At 44.1% G+C, this 26,663-nt stretch overlaps 1 protein-coding gene across 1 annotated transcript; it reads right to left on the bottom strand.

The window, feature by feature from the left end:
- Nucleotides 1–16,521: 16,521 nt before the first annotated feature.
- Nucleotides 16,522–18,707, bottom strand: LOC106573056 (small nuclear ribonucleoprotein F). Its single transcript, XM_014147706.2, has 4 exons — nt 18,488–18,707; nt 18,068–18,193; nt 17,810–17,874; nt 16,522–17,528 (listed from the first exon to the last, which is right to left on the bottom strand). Exons 1-4 carry the CDS (start codon nt 18,488–18,490, stop codon nt 17,459–17,461), a joined length of 264 nt encoding a protein of 87 aa, XP_014003181.1. The 5' UTR covers nt 18,491–18,707; the 3' UTR covers nt 16,522–17,458.
- Between the last annotated feature and the right edge of the window lie 7,956 nt (nt 18,708–26,663).

Raw genomic sequence — 26,663 nt, 5'->3', positions numbered from 1 at the left:
AGCTGATATGCCATCCCTGTCAGGTGGATGGATTATCTTGGCAAAGGAGAAATACTCACTAACAGGGATGCAAACAAATTTGTGCACAAAGCTTTTTGTGCGTATTGAAAATTCCTGGAATCTTTTATTTCAGATCATGAAACACTTTACATGTTGTGTTTATATTTTATTCTGTATAGATAGAGCATGATTTAATGTATTCAAATTTAATCAATTACTCACATAGCAATGTGAAATGATAAAAACATTTACACAGAAGTTACTTTGTAATTAGAGTGAGGGCTGGATTCCATCCTTATCACGTAATTGTTGTGGAAGATCCTAAATAAGTTTGAACGTAATTTCCAATTGAACCATGAATGCAGTCTGCGTGAACATTGTTTTCATTTCAATCGAACTATAATGGGGATGTTCTACGATACTTCCACGATACGGATTGAATCTATCCCTAAATAAGGAATTCAAACCTTCAATGTCCACCTGAAGAATTTAAAACAGTAAACAAATATGTTTTCAATCGGCACTGAAAATGGATTTGGTTATTCTATTTTGCATTTTTACACTGGTGTTTCCCCGTAACTGAAGATAAACCGAAAATTCGGAAGATTCTTACAACATTAGGCCTACATGTCCACACTGTATTCTTCATGTTTATGCAAAATATGGATTAATGTATGGGGCAATATACAGACGTTTTTGAGAAAGATAATATGAAGGATATATTTACTCAATAAAATTGTATTTATTGGTTCATTTTCATTTTGATAAGAGATGAAAATGCAATGAATTGTAGGTCATTCGTTGATGTAACGATCTAAATGTGCAGATTGAAAGGCTGGGTCATTAGATTTGGGGTGGGGTCGCAATACATTTGTTGGGGAAAAAATGGGGTCCCCAGAAATTCTAGTGGAAAAAAATTGGGTCCCCGTGAAAATGTTAGAATACCACTGCTTTGGCACTCCATAAATGAGAAATCACATGATAATGTTATAGTAATACAATGATCCATTGAAATTCTACAATAAATATCCAACAACTGGATTTTTATCACTCTCACTCAAGTGGATTTGGGAGTTGGTGGTAGAACAGGTTTACTTCAAAAGAAACACACTAGGGGCCAACTGTCAAACACAGGAACTGTGTAAATATGTATTTTCTGAGAAATGCAACTGAATAAGTTTCTGTGCAAGACATAATGCTGTACCATGCTATTTTATGGCATGGAGAGAAACCACCCCATTGCACCCAATTGAGTGTGATTAGAATACAGTATGTAAATGATATTTACATGAAATTAGGTAATATTATCCACACTGGTAAATTGGCACTGGTTTTAATTTAATTTCAAGAGAAAAAATGTAGGCCTAAGCTACCTCTGTAGGGATACATGGTGGAAATAGAAGATTGAGTTTAAGTTATACAAATCAAATCCAATTTTATTAGTCACACCTTACAGTGAAATTCTTACTTACAACCCCCTAACCAACAATGCAGTTAAAAAATATATGGATAAGAATAAGAAATAAAAGTAACAAGTAATTAAAGAGCAGCAGTAAAATAACAATAGCGAAACTGTATACAGGGGGGGTACTGGTACAGAGTCAATGTGCGGAGGCACCGGTTAGTTGAGGTAGTATGTACATGTAGGTAGAGTTATTAAAGTGACTATGCATAGATGATAACAACACAGAGTAGCAGCGGTGTAAAAGGGGGGGGGGCAATGCAAATAGTCTGGGTAGTCATTTGATCAGGTGTTCAGGAGTCTTATGGCTTGGGGGGTAGAAGCTGTTTAGAAGCCTCTTGGACCTAGACTTGGCGCTCTGGTACCACTTGCCGTGCGGTAGCAGAGAGAACAGTCTATGACTAGGGTGGCTGGAGTCTTTGATAATTTTTAGGGCCTTCCTTGCGGTCGGAGGCCAAGCAGTTACCATACCAGGCAGTGATGCAACCAGTCAGGATGCTCTTGATGGTGCAGCTGTAGAACCTTTTGAGGATCTGAGGACCAATGCCAAATCTTTTCAGTCTCCTGAGGGGGAATAGGTTTTGTCGTGCCCTCTTCACGACTGTCTTGGTGTGCTTGGACCATGTTAGTTTGTTGGTGATGTGGACACCAAGGAACTTGAAGCTCTCAACCTGCTCCACTGCAGCCCCGTCGATGAGAATGGGGGCGTGCTCGGTCCTCTTTTTCCTGTAGTCCACAATCATCTCCTTTGTCTTGATCACGTTGAGGGAGAGGTTGTTGTCCTGGCACCACAGGGCCAGGTCTCTGACCTTCACCCTATAGGCTGTCTCGTCGTCGTCGGTGATCAGGCCCACCACTGTTGTGTCATCAGCAAACTTAATGGTGTTGAAGTAATTCGCAGCCACGCAGTCGTGTGTAACTAGTGTGAAATGTTGCATGAATAGTTTACATTCGAAACGTGTGTCAATGATTTCATTCTCATGTGCAGAGATTGGAACAAATCAAACATTGAGGATTCAGGTGAAAGTTTGACATTTCACATCGGAAAGATATTTAGATACAGTTCAGGTAAGTAGGCTGGATGAAAATCAGACCCCGGGGATCTAGGCATTATTCTGTATAAATCAATAACCACACTGTAGCCTACATTTGTTAGCAAACTTGCAGCTAAACTGAATTACAATGCAACATCAGATTCCTATTCAGACAAATGCAAAAATCAAACATTTTGAAGACAGAGTCGGTATTGGCTTTTTCTGACTGCAAACTCAACTTATTTGTAATCGATTCCCTCAGGTATGAATTATTGTAAGGTAGCTTATAGCACCTCTTCTGAACACAAAATGGAAATGTACATTCACTCCCCTCTTCACTTCCCTCTGAGAATGCCTGATATAAAGTTGCATTTACTGCTGTTCATTTGTTGGAAATATTCAAGCAGATTTATACCAAAACATTATTTGTTGACATTTTATGATACCATCAATAGCAATGTTTGTATTTTATGTTCTTTCAGTGAAGATAAAAAGGGCAAAGACGTCAGTTCAACATAACATTTTACATTTACATTGAGTTGTCAACTAACGTGAATTCGACGTGAAAAGAAAAAATGTCACCATGTCAATTGGATTTAGGTTAAAAGTTGTGAAAAATACGAAATGCCCTTATGTTGATGACTTTCTGCAAATCCAATCAGTTTCCCACATTAAGTCAACATCATCGAATAGATTTATGTTGGTATAAATTATGTGAAAACTACATTAATTCAACCAGTTTTTGCCCAAAACACTCCTGCTGCTGAATACACTATATATACTTCAAATCAGTGGACACCCCTTCAAATCATAGAGCCATGACTAAATGGAACTATTCAACATCAAGTAACTGACGCAAGCAGTAAAATTAGATTTAAAAAACGGATAAAAAAAACACCTTATGGAACAGCAGGGCCTGTGAAGCAACACAAACATTGGCACAGACAGATGCCTACACACACACACACACACACACACACACACACACACACACACACACACACACACACACACACACACACACACACACACACACACACACACACACACACACACACACACACACACACACACACACACACACACACACACACACACACACACACACACACACGATGACATACACACTATATACACACATGGATTTAGTAATGTAGATATGTGGTAGTGGTGGAGTAGGGGCCTGAGGGCACACAGTGTGTTGTGAAATCTGTGAATGTATTGTAATGTTTTTAAAATTGTATAAACTGCCTTAATTTTGCTGGACCCCAGGAAGAGTAGCGGCTGCTTTGGCAGCAGCTAATGGGGATCCATAATAAATTCAAATACAACATTTGTGGATTTGGCTATTTCAGCCACACCCGTTGCTGACAGGTGTATAAAATTGAGCAATCTCCATAGACAAACATTGACTTGTTGGAAAGGTGGCATCCTATGACAGTGCCACGTTGAAAGTCACTGAGATCTACAGGAAGGCCATTCTCCTGCCAGTTTATAAAATTTCTGCCCTGCTAGAGCTGCCCTGTTCAACTGTAAGTGCTGTTATTGTGAAGTGGAAACGTCTAGGAGCAACAACGGCTCAGCCGCGAAGTTGTAGGCCACACAAGCTGACCTGTCCAATGAGCCAAACTGATTCAAGAATCCTACAGTGCCCAAACACCCATTACAAAAAAAGATTGCAGTTTTGAAACTGCAGTAAAAGTGCAGTAACTACAGTCGACTGTGGTTTTTTGGACGCAGTAATTGCAGAGTAACTGCAGTGCAAAATTACTGTGGTAAAAAAACGGTGTTCTGTTGACACAGTATTTGCAGCATATTGCAGTTATAGTGCATTTTAACTGGAGTTATACAGCACTCTGACTGCAATCTTTTTTTCATAAGGGACCTTCTCTCTCTCACACAGTACAGTATTTACAATCCATAGAGCAGCTTTAAAGGGGAATGGAAGCACTTCAGGAAGTAAAGCTAAGCAAAGAGATGTATTCAAACATGTGCATTTATTAACATAAAAGCATCTCTATATTTAGTATTTTGATTGTCAACAGGGTTTATTGAGCTGTGGTCAGCGCCACTTTGTGTATCACCTCCAGCAACTAGCAAGCAACTCAACTGCAACTAAAATTGCAACACAGTTTCTCTGTGTAGCCCTGTTATTAGATAGCTAGCTAGCTAGCTAGTGGTTAGAGCATTGTGCCAGTAACTGAAAGATTGCTGAGCTGACAAGATAAAAATCTGTCGTTCTGTCCCTGAACAAGGCAGTTTACCCACTGTTCCTCGGTAGGCCGTCATTGTAAATCAGAATTTGTTCTTAACTGACTTTCCTAGTTAAATAAAAGACAGCTAGCGTGTTAATGCCAAATAATATATTTGGGTTCAGTTGTCTTAACAAAACGTTTGTTTGTTTTCAAGATGACATCTTAATCCCTGAAAATGTTTTCATCCTGTGTAGGAGGTACATGCAAATCCATGTTATTTCTAAGACTATTGTTCATTTGAAGACACAATCTGTCATCCTTGAGGAGGAAGAGGAATAGAGGCCCAACTCGGAGGAAAATCTGTCTCCATCCGTTTTTGTTGTTGTTTCGCCCACCAGCAAGGAGTTTTTGTATGGTTAATGAGAGATTTTTGAATTTGGTCAATAAAAAAGGTAGCGCTTATTTGCTTTATGGTTTATTTGATCGAGGTTTATTTGATCGAATAGAAGTTCGTAATGCTTAAGTTGTTATGAGTGTACTGAAGTAAGTAAGACACGTAACATCCAGGCAACTTTGAGAAAAACACTTTATATCGAAATTGTCTCTCTCCATTGAATATAGGCGGATGACGTCAACAACCATCATCGAATATTCAAAAAATGATTATGAATAACAAAAGATTTAAGTGGCTTGGAACAGGTATGTTAGTAGGTGCCAGGCGCACAAGTTTGGGTCAACAACTGCAACGCAGCTGGGCTTTTCATGCTCAACAGTTTCATGTGTGTATCAAGAATACACCACCCAAAGGACATCCAGCCAATTTGACACAACTGTGGGAAGCATTGGAGTCAACATGGGCCAGCATCTGTGTGGAACGCTTTTGACACCTTGTAGAGGCCATGCCATGACGAATTGAGGCAGTTCTGAGGGCAAAAGGGGGTACAACTTAATATTAAAGTGTTGTTCCTAATGTTTTATATACTTTTGTACACAAAATACTGTATATTGTTATAGATAGGCTAGACTGCATTGTCTGCATAATAGTGATTTGTGAAGAATGTAGCTATAGCCTAACAGATGCCTTGATTTTTTTCTACCAACAGGAAATAATGATTAGTACAGCATGCCAAACTGACCCCTGGGTGTCAGAGTGTTCCTGTGCTGCGGTGGAGAAGAGGTTCACCGGGGCCATCACTAAAGAGCTCGAGGCCCAGCTAGATTGTGCCCACCACAATCAGTATACAACCGAGTCCTGCCCCTATCCGCCACAGATGGAGCTGACAGAGAGAGCGAGTGAGATGAGGGAAGACCAGGATCCACTGTATGAAACTGAGAGCTCAGAATTACAATCATCACAGTGCGAGCCATGAGATACTATCGAAGAGTGTGTGCAAGATCCGAAATATAGCATGCTGAAGGAGTTGTTCATGAGCCAGGATGTCGAGCAGGTGTCATCAGTTCATCCCTGAAAATAAATGGTTTTTCCATCACCATAGAGACCGAGTGTGTTGCGGACCACAGGAGGAATTTGGAGTCCCAGACCAGAGTGGGAAATGTTTGCAGGGAATCTGTTGGTGCCATCACTGGTCTTCCTAACTGGCGGGCTCCCACTCCACATTTGTGGAAACGTTGCCTCCTCAGCCTGGCGTCCATGTCACTGCGACAGTTTGCAAACCAACCTCGCATCTACATTGTGCCAGAGGTTAAACATGTGGACCCGGCACACAGAGACGCACGGCGTGATTCGCCAGGCCACCGTGCCTTCTTTGGCACTGACACCATCCTGATCCTGCCCAGGAGACTGTGCATGTGACCCAATTGAAGAATGGCTACTGGTTGGACAGAGGGATTAGTGAGATGCCTGCAACACATTCTTTTTTTTATTAACCTTTATGTAAACATTGAAATAAAACTCTTTTACAAGAGAGCCCTGTTTACGTTTACAAATAAAACACAATACATAAATAAAACACGATAAATAAATAAAACACAAGCTCAACAAAACACACTCTAGTAAAACACATAATACACAACATTAAACATATTTAAGAAAAACAATCGCATGCTGAAACATAAAAGTTATTTTAAAATCATTTTGAGGTAAGCTATAGCCTAACCTATATTTTGTAGCTTGCCTAAGGGCTGTAAGTGTGTATTTGGTGGATGTACGAAGAGGTTTCAGGTACCTTTTTAGTAATAATGCTTTTATTATTTTCCTAACAGGCCCATGGATGCAGTATTGAAACCATGGCCACTGACAGTCATCCACATGAGCTTTGGCACATTGCCTAAGGTGTGAGGAAAAAGCTGGTGGCCATCGGGAAGCCAGAGGTCCTGTCATATATTTGATAGTAAGATCAGAACTATATGATCATGATGATTCAAGTCAGCGACTCAGGTGTCTCATTTATTCCCTGTCTGTCTCAGGTACTGCCATGGAAGAGGGCATTAACGCACCACTTGCGGTACTGTGCTGCCGCTGCTGGTGGGAGCAGTTCACAGTTCACCACGTTACGAATGAGCACCAGTGGGTCACTGGAGATACACTCAACTGCTGTGAGCACCCCCCCCCCCCGAGATTGTTGAAGGATCTCCAAGGTAAATAAACTCTAAACTATTTCTGGACATATATTGCAACATTTTTTGTAAATTAAAAAGCGCATTTTTCAAACCTTGTTTTAGTTACTTGTGCATTCCTATGTGAACAACTACAACCAAAGGATTGAGTATCAATTGGTTGTGGTATAATTGTAGTAGCCTACTTATTCACCTCCAGTTACATTCATTTTCTATTGTAGGTGACGAAGTGTGTTCAGATAGGTGAACTTGAGAGTGTACATGCCCTGTACACTAAATACGTGCCCAGGAGGAACAAGTTCGGCCTACAGGGGATGTCGCAAGACTCCAGGTGGCTGCCTTATACCACAATTATTCAGTGGACAGACATCAGGCTACAACAAATGAGGGAATGCTCCGTTTCAAGCGAGAGTTGGCCAAGGCTGCCGGGACATTTGTGGTGAAACCCATCAAGGGGAAGAAGACATGATGTTTCAGGTCTGAGCTTCTAGACTGCATCGTTGACCGCTGTGCCAATGGGAAGTGTGCTATATTATGTCAGATGTAGACATAAGAATAGTTGACAATATGGGGTGAAAGAAGTTTATGCACATAGCCTTGTGGTCAACAGTACAGATGGTACAGTCAGTTTGTGATGGTAGTTCCTCTCTGCTGGCTGAGAGGAAATTACCTAAAATGATTTGTGTAACTTATATCTAGGACCATCCCAGCAGACTCTCTTGAGTGCCCAAAAAGAGAGAGTGGCGGTCACCTTGGGGAAGCGGACTGGGGTTCCAATAATGGAGAAGGGGCAGGCCATTCAAACAGCGAATTCAAAGATACACCCATCCATAGAGGGAATCGGAGTGGAATTGCTTTTCCACAGATTTATTTGACCTGTTAAACGGACGTGCTTCCTTGTCTCGGACCTGCTGTTTCGACTCTCTCTCCCGGACCTGCTGTCTCGACTCTCTCTCCCGGACCTGCTGTCTCGACCTCTGAATGCTCGGCTATGAAAAGCCAGCTGACATTTACTCCTGAGGTGTTGAACTGTTGCACCCTCTACAACCACTGTGGTTGTTATTATTTTGATGTAAAAAGGGCTTTGTAAAATACATTTGATTTATTGATCGCTTGCTATGTATTAACTGTCTGAGTGATGGGACATTTTTATAGTATCTGTAACATATTTTGGTGTGTATTTAATCTGCAACTTAACTTCTTAAAGCGGCAATCAGCAGTAGAAACGATAACAAAGTGTTCTCCATGCCCCTGATTCGGTAAAAAGCTCAGGGATGGGGCTGGAGAAATTTAATAGACAGAGCAATCGGTGGAAGGACTGGCCATCCATGATATCAAAGTTATAGTTTTAACCATGTTTTGGGGCTATATTGTGTTTGTTTAAATGTTCTTTTTTTAAAAAACATTTTTTTTTACAAACGTTGGAGTAAAACAAGCTCATATTTTGGGTTCTGATGGGGTACGACAGTTGAACTAAGCTCATGAGACATTTATAAGTCATATTCTTCAAGAGTCAATGGGTACATTTCATTCATTTATAAGTGCAAAAACGTATGTAGCAATTGCTGTTTGCTCCTTTTAGGTAAGCTACAGTTGTAGTGTCTATTGATCTTGTGCATGAGGCAAAGACTTGCAACCACAGCCTTTCACTGCCTTTCCTGTGAATCCTCTTCTTGTTACATTGGAACTTGTAATAACCCTGTCATTTACTATGCATTGTAATCCTCTTTCTGTGATCTGTTTCCACTACCGTGTACCCAGTTCGCTTTGGATAAAAGCATCTGCTAATATTATCAGTCTTCTTTGAGTCTGCCAACAAGCTGCCCAGTGTAGTTACCATTGATTGACAATAGATGGCAGCCAAAGCTAGTTTAGTTTAACATTTACATTTTACATTTAAGTCATTTAGCAGACGCTCTTATCCAGAGCGACTTACAAATTGGTGCATTCACCTTATAATATCCAGTGGAACAACCACTTTACAATAGTGCATCTAAATCTTTTAAGGGGGGGTTAGAAGGATTACTTTATCCTATCCCAGGTATTCCTTAAAGAGGTGGGGTTTCAGGTGACTCCGGAAGGTGGTGATTGACTCCGCTGTCCTGGCGTCGTGAGGGAGCTTGTTCCACCATTGGGGTGCCAGAGCAGCGAACAGTTTTGACTGGGCTGAGCGGGAACTGTGCTTCCTCAGAGGTAGGGAGGCGAGCAGGCCAGAGGTGGATGAACGCAGTGCCCTTGTTTGGGTGTAGGGCCTGATCAGAGCCTGAAGGTACGGAGGTGCCGTTCCCCTCACAGCTCCATAGGCAAGCACCATGGTCTTGTAGCGGATGCGAGCTTCGACTGGAAGCCAGTGGAGAGAGCGGAGGAGCGGGGTGACGTGAGAGAACTTGGGAAGGTTGAACACCAGACGGGCTGCGGCGTTCTGGATGAGTTGTAGGGGTTTAATTTCACAGGCAGGGAGCCCAGCCAACAACGAGTTGCAGTAATCCAGACGGGAGATGACAAGTTTAAGTCACTTGTCTTGCGACAGGGCCAGAGGGTAAAGTGCACGAAAGTAGTTGTATCTTCCAAGCAAGTTTCTCTGGTTACACTTGAACTTGTTGTTATAGTGGACGAGCTAACTAATACCATTTTTTACATAAGGCGCTGGCATTAGATCTGTGTCTTGAAATGAGTACAGCAGGCTAGATTTACTAAATTAACTGGCTTTATTTAAACTCAAACCCTATGTAGATGCCACTTGCTTCTGGGTATGTGCGCCTTATGGAAGTGACCACACACACAGGGATTTGCTGTACACCTTATCCAAATATCCCGTGTGCACATAGGGTGAACTGGCGGTAAGCAGCCAGTCTGTATGCTCTTCAAACAAAATCACAAGTTAGTCTGATACCGAAACTAAATCACAATGTATTTATGTTCAGCACTCTCCTATTATGCAGACAATGCAGTCTAGCCTATCTCTAACTATATACAGTATTTTGCTGGTAGCCTATTTACACAGTGTACAAAACATTAAGAACACCTTCCTAATATTGAGTTGCACCCCCTTTCCACCTCAGAACAGCCTCAATTCATTGGGGCACGGACTCTACAAGGTGTCGAAAGCGTTCCACATGGATGCTGGCCCATGTTGACTCCAATGCTTCCCACAGTTGGGTCAAGTTGGCTGGATGTCCTTTGCGTGGTGGAACATTCTTGATACACACGGAAAACTGTTGAGGGTGAAAAGCCCAGCAGCATTGCAGTTCTTGATACACTCAAACCATTTCGCCTGGCATATGCCATGCCCTGTTTAAAGGCACTTAAATATTCTGTCTTACCCATTCACCCTCTGAATGGCACACATACACAGTCCATGTCTCGATCCTTATTAACATGTCTCCTCCCCTTCATCTATGCTGATTGAAGAGGATTTAACAAGTAACATCAATAAAGGATCATAGCTTTTACCTGGATTCACCTGGTCAGTCTATGTCATGGAAAGAGCAGGTGTTCCTAATGTTTGTAAACGCAGTGTATATTTAAGCAATAAGGCCCGAGGAGGTTTGGTATATGGCCAATATAGCATGGCTAAGAGCTGTTCTTATGCACGATGCAACGCAGGGTGCCTGGATAGAGCCCTTAGTCGTGGTACATTGACCATATACCACAAACCCCCCAAGGTGCCTTATTGCTATTATAAACTGGTTGCAAACGTAATTGGAGCAGTAAATAGATTTTTTTTGTAATTCCCATGCTATACGGTCTGATACACCATGGCTTTCAGCCAATCAGCATTCAGGGCTCGAACCACCGGTTTATAACACACATTGTAACTTGGACTCCACGCTGTCGGGGCTATCCGTCTCATCACTCATAGGCTTTACAGTGTTCACAGGAGGGGTTCGCTCTCATGAGCGCAACTCGGTCTCTGGCAGTCATTAACATGGTTTTCTGGGGGAGGAGGAGGTCCGGCACTCTCATTAGAGTAACTGTCACTATTCTCGAGGGGAATAGTGCGGAAGAAGAGGAGCAAGGCCACTGTCAATGGCCGGCCCGTGTAGTGAGGTCTCTGTCGGGACTAGGAGGCTGCTAGTGCTAGCTGCTGCATAAGTAGGCCTACTAACTTCCACCTGCAATGGTGTTTCGTCAGTCGATGACAAGTTAGTAGCTTTGCTGATGTGGTTCTTCGGTAATCAGATAAAGCTTTTTTGTGGTGTTATATGCACCACTTGGTCTTGCCTTAATCCATATTGAACAACACACCCACTCTCCACCTGATTCACCTAACTTTTTAGAACTTGATGGCCAATAGGTGAGGAGGCTTAGGCGGGCTGCCGCCGGCAGCTCTGAGACAGGCTAATTAGATGCAACTACACTACATGACCAGAAGCACCCCACTAGATGTTGGACATTGCTGAGGGGACTTGCTTCCATTCAGCCACAAGATCATTAGTGAGGTCGGGCACTGACGTTGGACGATTAGGCCTGGCTCGCAGTCGGCGTTCCAATTCATCCCAAAGGTGTTCGATGAAGTTGAGGTCAGGGCTCTGTGCAGGCCAATGCAGTTCTTCCACACTGATCTCAACAAACCATTTGTGTATGGACCTCGCTTTGTACATGGGGGCATTGTCATGTTGAAACAGGAAAGGGGCAAACTGTTGCCACAAAGTTCGAAGCACAGAATCGTCTAGAACGTCATTGTATGCTGTAGTGTTAAGATTTCCCTTCACTGGAACTAAGTGAACTGGAACATGAAAAACAGCCCCAGACCATTATTCCTCCTCCACCAAACTTTTTTGGGCCGATAGCGTTACCTGGCATCCGCCAAACCCAGATTTGTCCGCCAGACTGCCAGATGTTAAAGGGAACGTGTTTCCATTGCTCCAGAGTCCAATGGCGGCGAGCTTTACACCACTCCAGCCAACGCTTGGCATTACGCATGGTGATCTTAGGCTGATGTGTGGCTGCTTGGCCATGGAAACCCATTTCAAGAAGCTCCCGACAAACTGTTCTTGTGCTGATGTTGCTTCCAGAGGCAGTTTGGAACTCGGTGTGTTGCAACTGAGGATAGAGGATTTTTACGGACTACACGCATCAGCACTCAGCGGTCCCATTCTGTGAGCTTGTGAGCATCCACTTCGCGGATTAGCCGTTGTTGCTCCTAGATGTTTCCACTTCACAGTAACAGCACTTACAGTTGACCGGGGCAGCTTTAGCAGGGCAGAAATGTGATGAACTGACTTGTTGGAAAGGCCATTCTACTGCCAATGTTTGTCTATGGAGATTACATGGCTGTGTGCTCGATTTTATACACCTGTCAGCAAATTTGAAGGGGTGTCCACATACTTTTGTATATATAATGTAAACTCAGCAAAAAAAGAAATGTCCTCTCACTGTCAACTGCGTTTATTTTCATTACACTTAACATATGTAAATATATGTATGAACATAACAAGATTCAACAACTGAGACATAAACTGAACAAGTTCCACAGACATGTGACTAACAGAAATGGACTAATGTGTCCCTGAACAAAGGGGGGGGGGGTCAAAATCAAAATAGCAGTCAGTATCTGGTGTGGCCACCAGCTGCATTAATTACTGCAGTGCATCTCCTCCTCATGGACTGCACCAGATTTGCCAGTTCTTGCTGTGAGATGTTACCCCACTCTTCCACCAAGGCACCTGCAAGTTCCCGGACATTTTCTGGGGGAATGGACCTAGCTCTCACCCTTCGATTCCAACAGGTCCCAGACGTGCTCAATGGGATTGAGATCCAGGCTCTTCGCTGGCCATGGCAGAACACTGACATTCCTGTCTTGCAGGAAATCACGCACAGAACAAGCAGTATGGCTGGTGGAATTGTCATGCTGGAGGGTCATGTCAGGATGAGCCTGCAGGAAGGGTACCACAAGAGGGAGGAGGATGTCTTCCCTGTAACGCACAGCGTTGAGGTTGCCTGCAATAACAACAAGCTCAGTCCGATGATGCTGTGACACACCGCCCCAGACCATGACGGACCCTCCACCTCCAAATCGATCCCGCTCCAGAGTACAGGCCTCGGTTTAACGCTCATTCCTTTGACGATTAAAGCGAATCCAATCATCACCCCTGGTGAGACAAAACCGCTACAGTGAAGACAACTTTTTGCCAGTCCTGTCTGGTCTAGCGACGGTGGGTTTGTGCCCATAGGCGATGTTGTTGTCGGTGATGTCTGGTGAGGACCTGCCTTACAACAGGCCTACAAGCCCTCAGTCCAGCCTCTCTCAGCCTATTGCGGACAGTCTGAGCACTGATGGAGGGATTGTGCGTTCCTGGTGTAACTCGGGCAGTTGTTGTTGCCATCCTGTACCTGTCCCGCAGGTGTGATGTTCGGATGTACCGAACCTGTGCAGGTGTTGTTACACGTCGTCTGCCACTGTGAGGACAATCAGCTGTCCGTCCTGTCTCCCTGTAGTGTTGTCTTAAGCGTCTCACAGTACGGACATTGCAATTTATTGCCATGGCCACATCTGCAGTCCTCATGCCTCCTTGCAGCATGCCTAAGGCACGTTCACGCAGATGAGCAGGGACCCTGGGCATCTTTCTTTTGGTGTTTTTCAGAGTCAGTAGAAAGGCCTCTTTAGTGTCCTAAATGTTCATAACTGTGACCTTAATTGCCTACCGTCTGTAAGCTGTTAGTGTCTTAACGACCGTTCCACAGGTGCATGTTCATTGATCGTTTATGGTTCCTTGAACAAGCATGGGAAACCGTGTTTAAACCCTTTACAATGAAGATCTGTGAAGTTATTTAGATTTTTACAAATTCTCTTTGAAAGACAGGGTCCTGAAAAAGGGACGTTTCTTTTTTTGCTGAGTTTATATTGTCTGTCTGACTCACCTACTACCCATGTAGATTGGACAACACAAACACTTCGGTTGATACATGTGGAAATTAAAAAGGAGGGTTGCTTTCATAGGTATTTATAACAAAAAACAAACATTTTAACATAGGTATGAGATGACGGATCATGGTCCTCCAGAGCTCGTGGGCCCCCCGCCTTGTGGAGATGTCTACTACGCCATTGGGTGGACTCGAGACATTGCTGCTGTTATCGAGCAAGTGGATAACAAAAAAGGTCCATCCTATGCCTGACGCAATTCAAGAATCACAAAAAAAACGTCAGATTGGAAGGAAAGAGGATGGGGATCATGTATTTTTTTTTACCGGTCAATTTGATTATATTATCATAAGATCAATCAATATATTAGTCAATCAATTGATTAGTTGTAAAACTGCAAATAATTCAGTGCTAGCGTGTGTATTTAATTGGACACCTTCAGTGCAATAGCAAGCATCATCTTCCACCGGGAGACAAGAGTCCGTCATCCCTGAGCTGCCAGAGAAAGCAGAGGCCTCAGTGACGAGGTTTGGATGTAAGTTTCCTGTTTTTATTGATAAACCATTTTTAGTATGGTGTTTGTTGACATATGTAACCAGGGTAGTGGTTTAAAAAGGTGGGTAAACCTGGAGGTAAATTTGAGTAAACCCCTTAATGCAAAAAAAGTAATAATGAACATATCTACCGTAATAAACTCATAGCCCTATTCTCAAAATAAGACAGAAACTGGGTTTACCTTCCACTACATGACCATAGGAATTGACAAGACAGAACGAACAGATCTGGGACCAGACTAATATTTGTGTTATCATAAGCTCTTCCATTTTGTTTTCTCTGCGGTCTCCTCTCCTCCATGAAGCCAGAGTTGTGTTACTCAAAGTAAACCCCAGGGACAAGCTGAACGTGCTGACTGACCTGGATGAGCAGAACCTGCCCTACATCCCGAACTTCCAGGAGGCGGCCACGGACGAGATCCACAAAACCGTCCAGCTGACGCAGGAAAACATGTAAGGAAGGGCAGTTGGGCATACAATTTGTATTGGACAAATCCAAGCAGTCCCTCATTTCTTCCGTTTCATGCCTAATGAACACGACCAAGGCGTTGTCCTTTGCATATGTGACTGCTAACTAGCCTGATCCAATATGTACAGTGCATGGGAAAGTATTCAAACCCTTTGACTTTCTCCACAATTTGTTACATTAAAGCCTTATTCTGAAATGGATTACATTAAAAAAAAATATCATTCATTTACACATAATGAGAAAGCAAAACAGGTTTTTAGAAATGTCTGCAAATTTATTAAAAATAAAAAACAGAAATACCTTATTTACATAAGTATTCAGATGATTTGCTATGAGACTCGAAATTGAGATCAGGTGCATCCTGTTTACATTGATCATCCTTGAGATGTTTCTACAACGTGATTGGAGTCCACCAGTGGTAAATTAAATTGATTGAACATGATTTGGAAAGGCACACACCTGTCTATATAAGGTCCCACAGTTGACAGTGCATGTCAGAGCAAAAACCAAGCCATGAGGTCAAAGGAATTGGCCGTAGAGATCCGAGACAGGATTGTGTAGAGGTAAAGATCTGGGGAAGGGTACTAAAACATTTCTGCAGCATTGAAGGTGCCCAAGAATACAGTGGCCTCCATCATTCTTAAATGGAAGAAGTTAGGAACCACCAAGACTCTTCCTAGAGCTGGCACTCTGAAAGAGCTCCAGGGTTCCTCTATGGATATGGAAGAACCTTCTAGAAGGACAAACATCTCTGCAGTACTCCCCCAATCAGACCTTTATGGTAGAGTGGCCAGACGGAAGCCACTCCTTAGTAAAAGGCACGACAGCCCGTTTGCGAGTTTGCCAAAAGGCACCTAAAGACTCTGACCATGAGAAACAAGATTCTCTGGCCTGAATGCCAAGCTTCACATCTGGAGGAAACCTGGCACCATCCCTACGGTGAAGCATGGTGGTGGCAGCATGTTTTTTAGCAGCAGGGACTGGGAGATTAGTTAGGATCGAGGGAAAGATGAACAGAGCAAAGTAAAGAGAGATCCTCAAAAACCTGGTCCAGAGCACTCAGGACCTCAGACTGGGGCGAAGGTTCACCTTCCAACAAGACAATGACCCTAATCACACAGCCAAGACAACGCAGTCTCTGAATGTCCTTGAGTGGCCCAGCCAGAGCCCGGACTTGAAGCCGATCTAACATCTCTGGAAAGACCTGAAAATAGCCGTGCAGCGATGCTCCCCATCCAAAATGGGAGAAACTCACCAAATACAGGTGTGCAAAGCTTGTAGCGTCATACCCAAGAAGACTCGAGGCTGTAATCAATCCCAAGGATGCTTCAACAAAGTACTGAGTAAAGGGTCTGAATACTTATGTAAATGTGATAGTTTATTTTGAATACATAATACAACTACATTTGGAGTAGGCATATGAAAGCAGACTGGCACTCAGCCTAACTGCTAACACTGTGTCCATCTACTTGTGTAACATACAGGAAGAGTGAGACCCACATACTGGTGCAGCTGACAGACATCGTGAAAAACAACATTCAGAGGGAGGAGGAAAAGACCTCTGAGCTGGAGCATAAGTTCAGGATCTTCTCCTTTGGAGAGTACAGGGCTGACAAATAAGGATGGGCACGGTTATTTGAATATCCGAACGGACATTAGTATTTGAATACTTGGGAGAGTATTCAGTGGTATAGTGGTGCCTGAAGTATACTTTTAATTGTACCTAACATTTCCCAAACAGCCCGCCAGGCTAAGGAAAGCCACCCTGTGTTAAAAATTAGGAGAAACAGTGACATACACATACAATGATCATGCCAGAAAGCTCTTAATTTCAGTTCAGATCGAATTGCCATAAGGTTGGCATCTGAACACATTTACTGATTATAAATGAGCTTTTATGTTAGGTCTATATTTTAGCTAGCTTAAGCCAAGGAAGGATTTACAAAAATGCACTATTCATAAATGTGCCATTGTCTGTTATTTCAGTTAGATCAATAATTAAATGTCCTGTATACTTTGATTATAAAGTAACTCAATTGTTTAATATTCTTGCCTCACCACAAAATAATACCATAAAAAGATGTTCCTGAAAAGTGCAATATGCACAATTTTATTATCCTTGTGCCCTGAGGGGCACAACAGCTTGGTTCATCATCATATAAAAAATACATAACTGTTTTCACAAGATATTTTTCATTAAAAAAAATGAGGACTAATTCAGTGAACAAGATTAGCGACCAGATGGAAAAAAAATTATAAAAAAATAAAGAAAGTAGATGAAGCCTGCTGAAGCATTCAGCTTTCAAGCATCTTTCATTTCCCCATCCTCTTCCTCCTCTTCTACTCCTCTTATGAACAAGACATTGTTGCATCTGTGTGGAGGGGAAACACGTGGAAACTGTTAGCTCAGTGCAGGTTGGTTCGATGACAGAGAGAAGGGCTAATTCTACAATCAGAGGAGATATGCATGTAGCCTGGTCCCAGGTCTGTTTGTGTTGTCTTGAAACTCCTATGGTCATTGTCAAACCAAACTATGATGACCATAATAGGAGTTAACAAGGCAGCACAAACAGATCTGGGACCAGGCTAATGTGTGTGTAATCATAAGCTATGTGAAGTGCAAGTAAACCAATGAGTATTCCACTGAACTTACCTGACAAGCACCTCTCCTAGGTGTCCAGCCAACGCTCCATCTACATACTCTTCAGTGTTGGCCAACTATAATCAGAGACAATAGATTTTTATAGCTAGACTTTATAGATATTGACTATTATTATAGATATGTTACAGATGGCAATGCAAAACCAGACATGTACATATGTATGGCTCTGGATGTAATTGTGTGCACATTGGGTAATCATTCCAGAACATGCTGTACAATGGTGTATTTTAATGTTCACACATTACGTACCTGCATGTTCATGTAGCTGTCCACGGACACCAGGTATCCCTTGTATTCCATACCCCACTTCAGCTTCACCATCACGGGCTTACCAGTAAGACCATTCAGGAACGGTTTGGGATTCAGCGGTAAACTCTGAAATTATATCATTCACATGTGTTGTTGAGACTAGCTAGCATTAGTATACATTTGATCACATTAGCTCCATCTCATAGCTAGCTACTTAGATTCATAGCTAGTCAAACAGTGCAAAGCAAAAGCGGCTAACAAGTTAGCTAGCTAACTTAGCTGCTAACTAGCTAGCTATATGGATAATCCCAACAAAAGCGAATATATGATAGCTACTCAAATTCAATTTATGATAGCCTGGCCCCACAACTACATATTATCAATACTCATCCAACACCTCATAGTATAGTCTATATTTACCATTTTGATTTTGTATGAGCTCCAACGACAACTACACGCTGTTGTTGGTTGCAGGAAGTAGTGGTGAACTCTTATGTTTTTTTTTAATGGCGGTTGGCAACCAAAAGGTGCACTACTGCCACACACTGGACTGGAGTGTACATTCTTCTTCTTCTTCTTCTTCTTCTTCTTCTTCTTCTTCTTCTTCTTCTACCCTATCTGATCCAACCCCAGGCCAACGACCTGAGAGGACGAGACACTACCACTCAATACACCCTGTAACTTTTCTCGTACCCCAAGTACTTTTCTGCAGCTGCCACCACAACATCTATTTTTTGTGACTTACGTTCCATCTCTGCGGTACAGTTGATAACCATTTCTATGAACACTAAAAAGCCAAGTTAACTGAAACATATATCACTCATTGGCCTATCCCTCTTTTCTGGCAAAAATCTACTATTCAAATCAAATCAAATTGTATTGGTCACATACACATGTATAAATATTTGGACGAGCAATGTCGTAGCAGCATAGAATAAAATACAGTAGAATAGAATATAATACAGTATATATATGAGATGAGTAGTGCAAAATATGTAAACATTATTAAAGTGACTAGTGGCCAGTGATTTTAAGTCTATGTATTTAGGGCAGCAGCCTCTAATGTGCTAGTGATGGCTATTTAACAGTCTGATGGCCTTGAGATAGAAGCTGTTTTTCAGTCTTTCGGTCCCAGCTTTGACGCACCTGTACTGACCTCGCCTTCTGGATGATAGCGGGGTGAACAGGCAGTGGCTCGGGTGGTGGTTGTCCTCAATGATCCTTTTGGCCTTCCTGTGACATCGGGTGCTGTAGGTGTCCTGGAGAGCAGGTAGTTTGCCCCTGGTATTGCGTTGTGCATACCGCACCACCGTCTGGAGAGCCCTGCGATTGCGGGAAATGCAGTTGCCGTACCAGGCGGTGATACAGCCCGACAAGATGCTCTCAATTGTGCATCTCTAAAAGTTTGTGAGGGTTTTAAGTGTCTTCAGTCACTTTCTTCAGAAGTGAGTGCTACGGGGCGATAGTCATTTAGTTCAGTTACCATTGCTTTCTTAGCTACAGGAACAATGGTGGACATGTGGGGACAGCAGACTGGGATAGGGAGAGATTGAATATGTCCATAAACACTACAGCCAGCTGGTCTGCGCATGCTCTGAAGACGCAGCTAGGGATGCCGTCTGTTCCGGCAGCCTTGCGAGGGTTAACACGCTTAAATGTCTTACTCACGTCGGCAACAGAGAAGGAGAGCCCACAGTCCTTGGTAGCTGGCCGTGTTGGGGGCACTGTGTTATCCTCAAAGCGGGCGAAGAAGGTGTTTAGCTTATCCAGAAGCAAGACGTCGGTGTCTGCGACGTGGCTGGTTTTCCCTTTGTAGTCGTTGATTGTCTGTAGACCCTGCCACATAGGTCTTGTGTCTGAGACATTGAATTGCGACTCCACTTTGTCTCTGTTCTGATGTTTTGCCTGTTTGATTGCATTATGGAGGGAATAACTACACTCTTTGTATTCGGCCATATTCCCAGTCACCTTTCCATGGTTAAATGCGGTGGCTCGTGCTTTCAGTTTTGCCATCTATCCTGGTTTGGGTAGGTTTTAATAGTCACAGTGGGTACAACATCTCCTATGCATTTCCTGATAAACTCAGTCACCGCATCCATGTATTCGCCGATAATATTGTCATAGGCTACCCGGAAAACATATCCCTGTCTGCGTGCTCAAAACAATCTTGAAGCATGGATTCCGATTGGTCAGACCAGCGTTAAATAGTCCATAGCACAGGTACTTCCTGTTTGAGTTTCCGCCTATGGGAAGGGAGGAGCAAAATGGAGTCGTGAACAGATTTGCCAAAGGGAGGGCGGGGGATGGTCTTGTAGGCATTTCGAAAAGCTGAGTAACAGTGGTCCAATGTTTTCTCAGAGCGAGTGCTACAGTCAATGTGTTGGTAGAACTTCGGAAACGTTTTCCTCAGATTAGCTTTGTTTCAATCCCTATCTTCAATAAATGCGGCCTCAGAATATGTGGTTTCCAGTTTGCATAGAGTTTCCAGTGTAGTTCTTTGAGGGCCGTCGTGGTATCGGCTTGAGGGGGAATATTCACGGGTCTGACTATAACCCGAAGGGAATTCTCTTGGTAAGTAATACGGATGACATTTGATTGTGAGGTATTCTAGTTCGGGTGAACCAAAGGACTTTCTGTATGTTATCACAATCACACCATGAGTAGTTCATCATGAAACATACACCCCCGCTCTTCTTTTTCCCGGAGAGATCTTTATTCCCGTCAGCGTGATGAACTGAGAACCCAACTGGCTGTACAGACTCAGACAGTATAACCCGAGAGACCCATGTTTCCGTGAAACAGAGTATGTTACAATCCCTGATGTCTCTGTGGAAGAAAATCCTCGCCCTGAGCTCGTCAACTTTATTATCCAGAGACTGAACACTAGCAAGTAATATGGTGGGTGGTGTGCGCGCCTCCTGAGTCGGACTAGGAGTCCACACCGAATACCTCTTCTCTGCCGGTGGTGTTTTGGATCAGCCTCTGGAATCAGTTCAATTGCCCTGGGATCAACGCATCCAATTCGGGAACGTCTTATTCCTGGTCGTAATGCTTGTAATGCTGGTGAGTTACCGGCGCTTTCCGGTTGTATGTAATAACAAATAAAAAAACGATATACTGCAAAGTTGCTAATGGGCTAGAATCTTTCGGCGCCATCTTCATTCACAGGGATCTTCTCACCCTTGATCCAGCCTCCTCTAGCCTCCTCTACTTTCTTCACTGCCTCAGCATACGACATCCAGCATGCGAAATCCATTACACTTTGTTATACAAAACGGGAAAGGGAGAAAAAAATATATATATACAAGTTTGGACACTTGTCTGTACCCACCTCTCCTAAGGTTCCGTTCACGTGGTCCCCAGCTGCTGACTGGGCGTGGTCCCCAGCTGCTGACCGGGGATCTCAAACCCCGTTTCACCACAGCTCCCATCTTGGTTCATCCTGACCCATCCCGCCAGTTTATGGTGGAGGCCGATGTTTCGGATGTCGGAGTGGAGGCTGTTCTGTCCCAGCGTTCTGCCCTGGACCTCAAGTTACATCCCTGCACCTTCTTCTCCTATCGCCTCAACGCCATGGAGAGGAATTACGATGTGGGGAATTGTGAGCTTCTTGTGGTGAAGATGGTGTTGGAGGAGTAGAGGCACTGGCTGGAGGGGGCGGAACATCCGTTCATTGTGTGGAACGACCACAAGTACTTGGAATATCTCCGCACCGCCAAGCGTCTCAATTCCAGGCAAGCTAGGTTAGGCCCTGCTTTTCACCCGGTTCAACTTCTCCCTCTCATACCGACCAGGATCCAAGAATGTCAAGCCAGATATGCTGTCACACCGCTATAGCCCCCCGGTTACAACCCAGGAACCCGAGACCATCCTTCCCACCTTGTGCCTGGCGACGGCACTCAGCTGGGGAATAGGGAAGCAGGTTCGTGAGGTGCAACGTTCCCACCCGAACCCCGGGGGGGCAAGATAACTGGATGTTTATTCCTGACGTGGTCTGCTCCTCGGTCCTGGAGTGGGCCCACTCCTCCAGGCTTGCCTGCCACCCAGGCTCCCGTCGGACCCTGGCCTTTGTGCGACAACGCTTTTGGTGGCCTACCATGGTCCCGGATGTCTCCGCGTTCGTCGCCGTCTGCACGGTCTGTGTGCCGAACAAGACTCTTCGGCGAGCTCCGGCTAGTCCCCTTCAACCTCTGCCTGTCCCTCATTGTCCCTGGTCTCACATATCACGGATCTTCCCCCGTCTGAAGGCAACACCGCCATCCTGACAGTAATGGTTTTCAAAAGCCGCCCACTTCATTCCTCTCCCCAAGCTACCCTCTGCCAAAGAGATGGACCAGCTCATGGTGCAGCACGTCTTCCGGATCCATGGACTCCCGGTGGACATGGTCTCTGACCAGAGTCCTCAGTTCTCATCCTGGTTCTGGAAGGCGTCCTGCACGCTCATTGGGTCTTCGGCCAGCCTGTCCTCCAGGTTCCACCCTCAGTTCAACGACCAGTCGGAGTGAGCCAATCAAGACCTGGCGACAACTCTTCTGTGCCTTGTCTCTGCCAACCCCACCACATGGAGCCAGCAACTCGTGTGGGTTGAATACGCCCACAACACCCTGCCCTGCTCACCACTGGACTCTCGTTTTTTGAGTGTTCCCTGAGTTATCAGCCCCCACTCTTCCCGGGGCAAGAGGAAGAGGTCGGCATACCCTCGGCCCAGATGTTTGTCCGCCGCTGTCACCGTACCTGGAAGAGAGCCCAGTCGGTTCTTCTCAAGACAACCTTCAAGTATCGATGACAAGTCTCGGGCAGAGGGTATGGCTATCCACTTGAGACCTGCCCTTCCTAGAGTGGAGTCCCGCAAACTTTCCCCCCGCTTTATCGGCCCTTTCCCCATCTCCAAGATTATTAGCCCCTCTGCTGTTTGTCTTCTGTTGCCCCGTACCCTCCGTATACATCCCACTTTTCATGTGTCTAGGGTTAAACCTATGTCTCACAGCCCTTTGTCTCCTGTTTCTAGGCCCACCCCTCTTCCTCCGTCTCATTGACAGCCAACCTGCGTACACGGTGAGGCGCCACCTGAAGGTTTGACCGAGGGACAGGGGATTCCAGTACCTGGTTGACTGGGAGGGTTATGGCCCAGAGGAGAGGTGCTGGGTCCCCGTCAGGGACATCCTTCATCGCTGAGTTCCAACGCAGGCACCCTGGTCAACCAGGTATGGTGGGGGGAGGGTACTGTCACACCCTGATCTGTTTCACTTGTCTTTGTGCTTGTCTCCACCCCCCTCCAGGTGTCGCCCATCTTCCCCATTATCCCCAGTGTACTTATACCTGTGTTCTCTGTTTGTCTGTTGCCAGTTCGTTTTGTTTCGTCAAGCCTACCAACGTTTTTTTCCCGTGCTCCTGTCCGTCTCTAGTTCCTGTTTTCTAGCTTTCCCGGTTTTTGACCATTCTGTCTGTCTTAACCCTGTTATACCACCCTGGATTATTGACCTCTGCCTGCCCTTGACCTGTCGTTTGCCTGCCCCCTGTTTTTGTAATAAACCTTTGTTACTTCAAAACTGTCTGCATCTGGGTCTTCTCCTGAGCCGTGACAGTGATAGAGCCTACTGATGATGACTTTAAAAAAACATTGACAATGTTGCAGAATTCCTTAGCAATAGATTCAGTTAGGGTGCCCAAAATCAGAGCTATAAAAAGTTGGCTGCAGTCCTGCGAGACTCATCAATTCCTACCAGACCTGGATTCAAATACTTAAAAAATCGTTCAATTATTAAAGTGTATGCTTTAGCCTGCCTGGAGTGACAGGTGGACAGGGTTTGTACTTTATGAACTGTTCTAATAGTTCCCGTTGCAACAGGCAAGATTAATAAATCACAGATAACGTATTTGAAGGTCTAATTCCCACCCAGACACAGGATATGCCTCAGGAGCATTGATCCCAATTGTTAGGATACGTTTCTACCACGGTCAGTGATCCTATCGTACATTCATCATCTACCAGGGGAAAGGACAATCTGAGAAACTATCTGTATCATTAAAGAGATATGGAATAAGGATACAACAACATAATGAAAACCATTCCTCATCTGCACCTGTTATTGATGGAGAGTGACCGATCTGTTAGGATAACACTACTCTACTGGCACAGTCTGGTAGCATCTGAATATGACACTGCCTGAGGCAGCCTGGTACACACAGAACATTGAGCAAGATTTACAAGCCTAGAACCCCTACACTTAGCAAGTACAGTGTTAAAAGTAGGTTGTCTAGTTCGTTCCATAACAGTACTGAAGGTGTTGACTAACCAGATATTGTGGTTGTGTCAATGATTAAGATATACAGCATTGACCTTATTTTGACTTGCTTGACAGAAGGACAGCATGTAATTAGCAGTCAAAACATGTAATAAAATGTTGTTTGTCTGAGTGCTACACATGCCGTTACTTGCCGTTACTTCAACACACACACACACACACACACACACACACACACACACACACACACACACACACACACACACACACACACACACACACACACACACACACACACACACACACACACACACACACACACACACACACACACACACACACACACACACACACACGGGCATTACTGCCCCTTTCTCACACAGACATGGAGCCTAAAGCAGGGTCACTGCATTGGGGCGGTAGACATTCCGATCATAATGCACGCACTGATCCCAGCTCCCAGCTCCTAGCACCTTCCCTATCCTCAATCCAGATTATCATCCTGTTTGGTCCTCAGTGCTCCGTGCTCCTTGCAGGGTCAAGGAGAGACCCTGATTACCCCCTGGGGGGAGAAAGAGGGGAGGGAACAGCATCCATAAAACAGATGTCCTCACCTAGCTACAGCAGGCTACAGTTACTTCAGAACAGCTCGAGTTATCCATCTGTCACTTCAACAGACTTCAACAAAACACTTCAACACCACCCACCACCCCAAAGAAACAAACCCATAGGTTATTATTGTGTAATTATAATTTTACCATGTAATATCGAAGTAAACACCTGTTTTTTGGTTGCTGGTATTCTACTGTTTTCCCATTACCTGACAGCTGCAAATAATATTCAATCCCTACATAAATAATATCAGGTTATTTCAGTAACGTGAATTTGTGATGCTTTTAACACCATGGTCATAAGGTTGGTGGTATCCATCACATCCTCATGCTGTGCATGGCCTTGACTTGTAAAAACGGGGACAACGTCCACCCAGTGTTGTGCTGGGCATATATCCGCTACTAAAAGCACAAGGAAAACAAAACCCATGCACCTTGCTTTTTCTACATCCTGGCTATGTCTGAAAATGTTAGCTGTTAAACTTTGGAGGAGGAGGTCTGAGGTTGGAATGGAATTATCAAGGATGGAGGAAGCAAGGATTTGATGGCTAGTAATGTTTTCAGACACAGCCCATCTGCAATCTTGTCTCTCATCATGTGACCCTTTCACATTGTAATTGGTTCTTAATACAGTGACACTATGTCATCCACCCTGTCATCAAGTTCTCTTATTAACAATCAATACTGCTCTTTAACCTGCAGTACTCCTTCTATGATAGTAATGATTTCTCTCCTCATTGAGAAACACTACAGACACTGTCTAGGGAGGAAGAAGGTGGCTGAAAACTGGACTTGGACTGTGAGTCTTGAGGTGTGGAGGCAGGAATCTAACGAACTGTGCCATAATAGGCCGGGCCACATACGCCATGTTACATTAGAAACCTGCTTTAACCTTACGTATTCTAAGAGGAGAATATAGAAGGGGTCATTTCAAGTGCCCTATAGCATTCCACATATAGCATTATACAAGGCTTTACATTTCACCCTAGCTGTCTAGTATGTCTGGTTGATTGTCTGACTTTTACAGGGACGTAGACGGATTCCCTCCAAGGGTCTCTCCAGTTCAGTAAGCATGGGTCACTAGGTGGCAGGAAGTACTGGGGATAGGGAGGAGAGAGAGGCAGGGAGTATCCTTTTAAAGTCTGGAAATAAAGCACAGCAGTAGTAGAGGAACAGCCTGCCTGTGTCTGTCTGCCCGCCGTCCTTCAGTCTGTCTGTCGGTCTATTCACCAGCATTTCGTCAGTAAGCTGCCTTCACCTTTTTCCTCGGTTTTCCTTTGTTGTATTCACACATACACAAGTTCAGCATAGTAGAAGGACAACAGAATACAAACAATTGGAATGAACAAGAATAGAGGCCTTTCACTGTATTTCTTTCATCCTGCTGCCAATGAGGGAGTGCAAAAAAGACAGACGAAGATTAGACATCCTTCCTGAAACAGTTTTCCATGCTTTGGGATTTTTTTGTGTGGATTGAAAACATGTTGCTGATGCATAGTCAAAGGCTAAAGGTGCATCAACCCAGCCCTGACCCATCTAATCATTAGAGGACTCTGAACATAACCCATGAAAATGCAAACATGCAGACATGAACCCCGTTCCCCAGAGACATAAAGCAAAATCCCGTCAGTCAGAGTGACGAGAGAGAGAGTCGCATCATTCGAAGAATGTCCTGAATCTGATCCGCTAGGATTGGGATGCCTGGGGGGAAAACAGAATGCTTCTCTCTTCTACCTCCGA

Source organism: Salmo salar, chromosome ssa16, assembly GCF_905237065.1.
Source record: "Salmo salar chromosome ssa16, Ssal_v3.1, whole genome shotgun sequence".
Taxonomy (NCBI): Eukaryota; Metazoa; Chordata; class Actinopteri; order Salmoniformes; family Salmonidae; genus Salmo; species Salmo salar.
The sequence above is the reverse complement of the archived record's forward strand: the minus strand, read 5'-3'. Positions and strand labels throughout refer to the sequence as shown.

Bases quoted from the DNA above. Each gene is read 5' to 3' on its own strand.
- LOC106573056 (XM_014147706.2), bottom strand. The intron at 17,875-18,067 runs GTACGTAATGTG...CTCTGATTATAG, and splicing joins ACAGCTACATGAACATGCAG to TTGGCCAACACTGAAGAGTA. The intron at 17,529-17,809 runs GTAAGTTCAGTG...CCCTCCACACAG, and splicing joins CTAGGAGAGGTGCTTGTCAG to ATGCAACAATGTCTTGTTCA.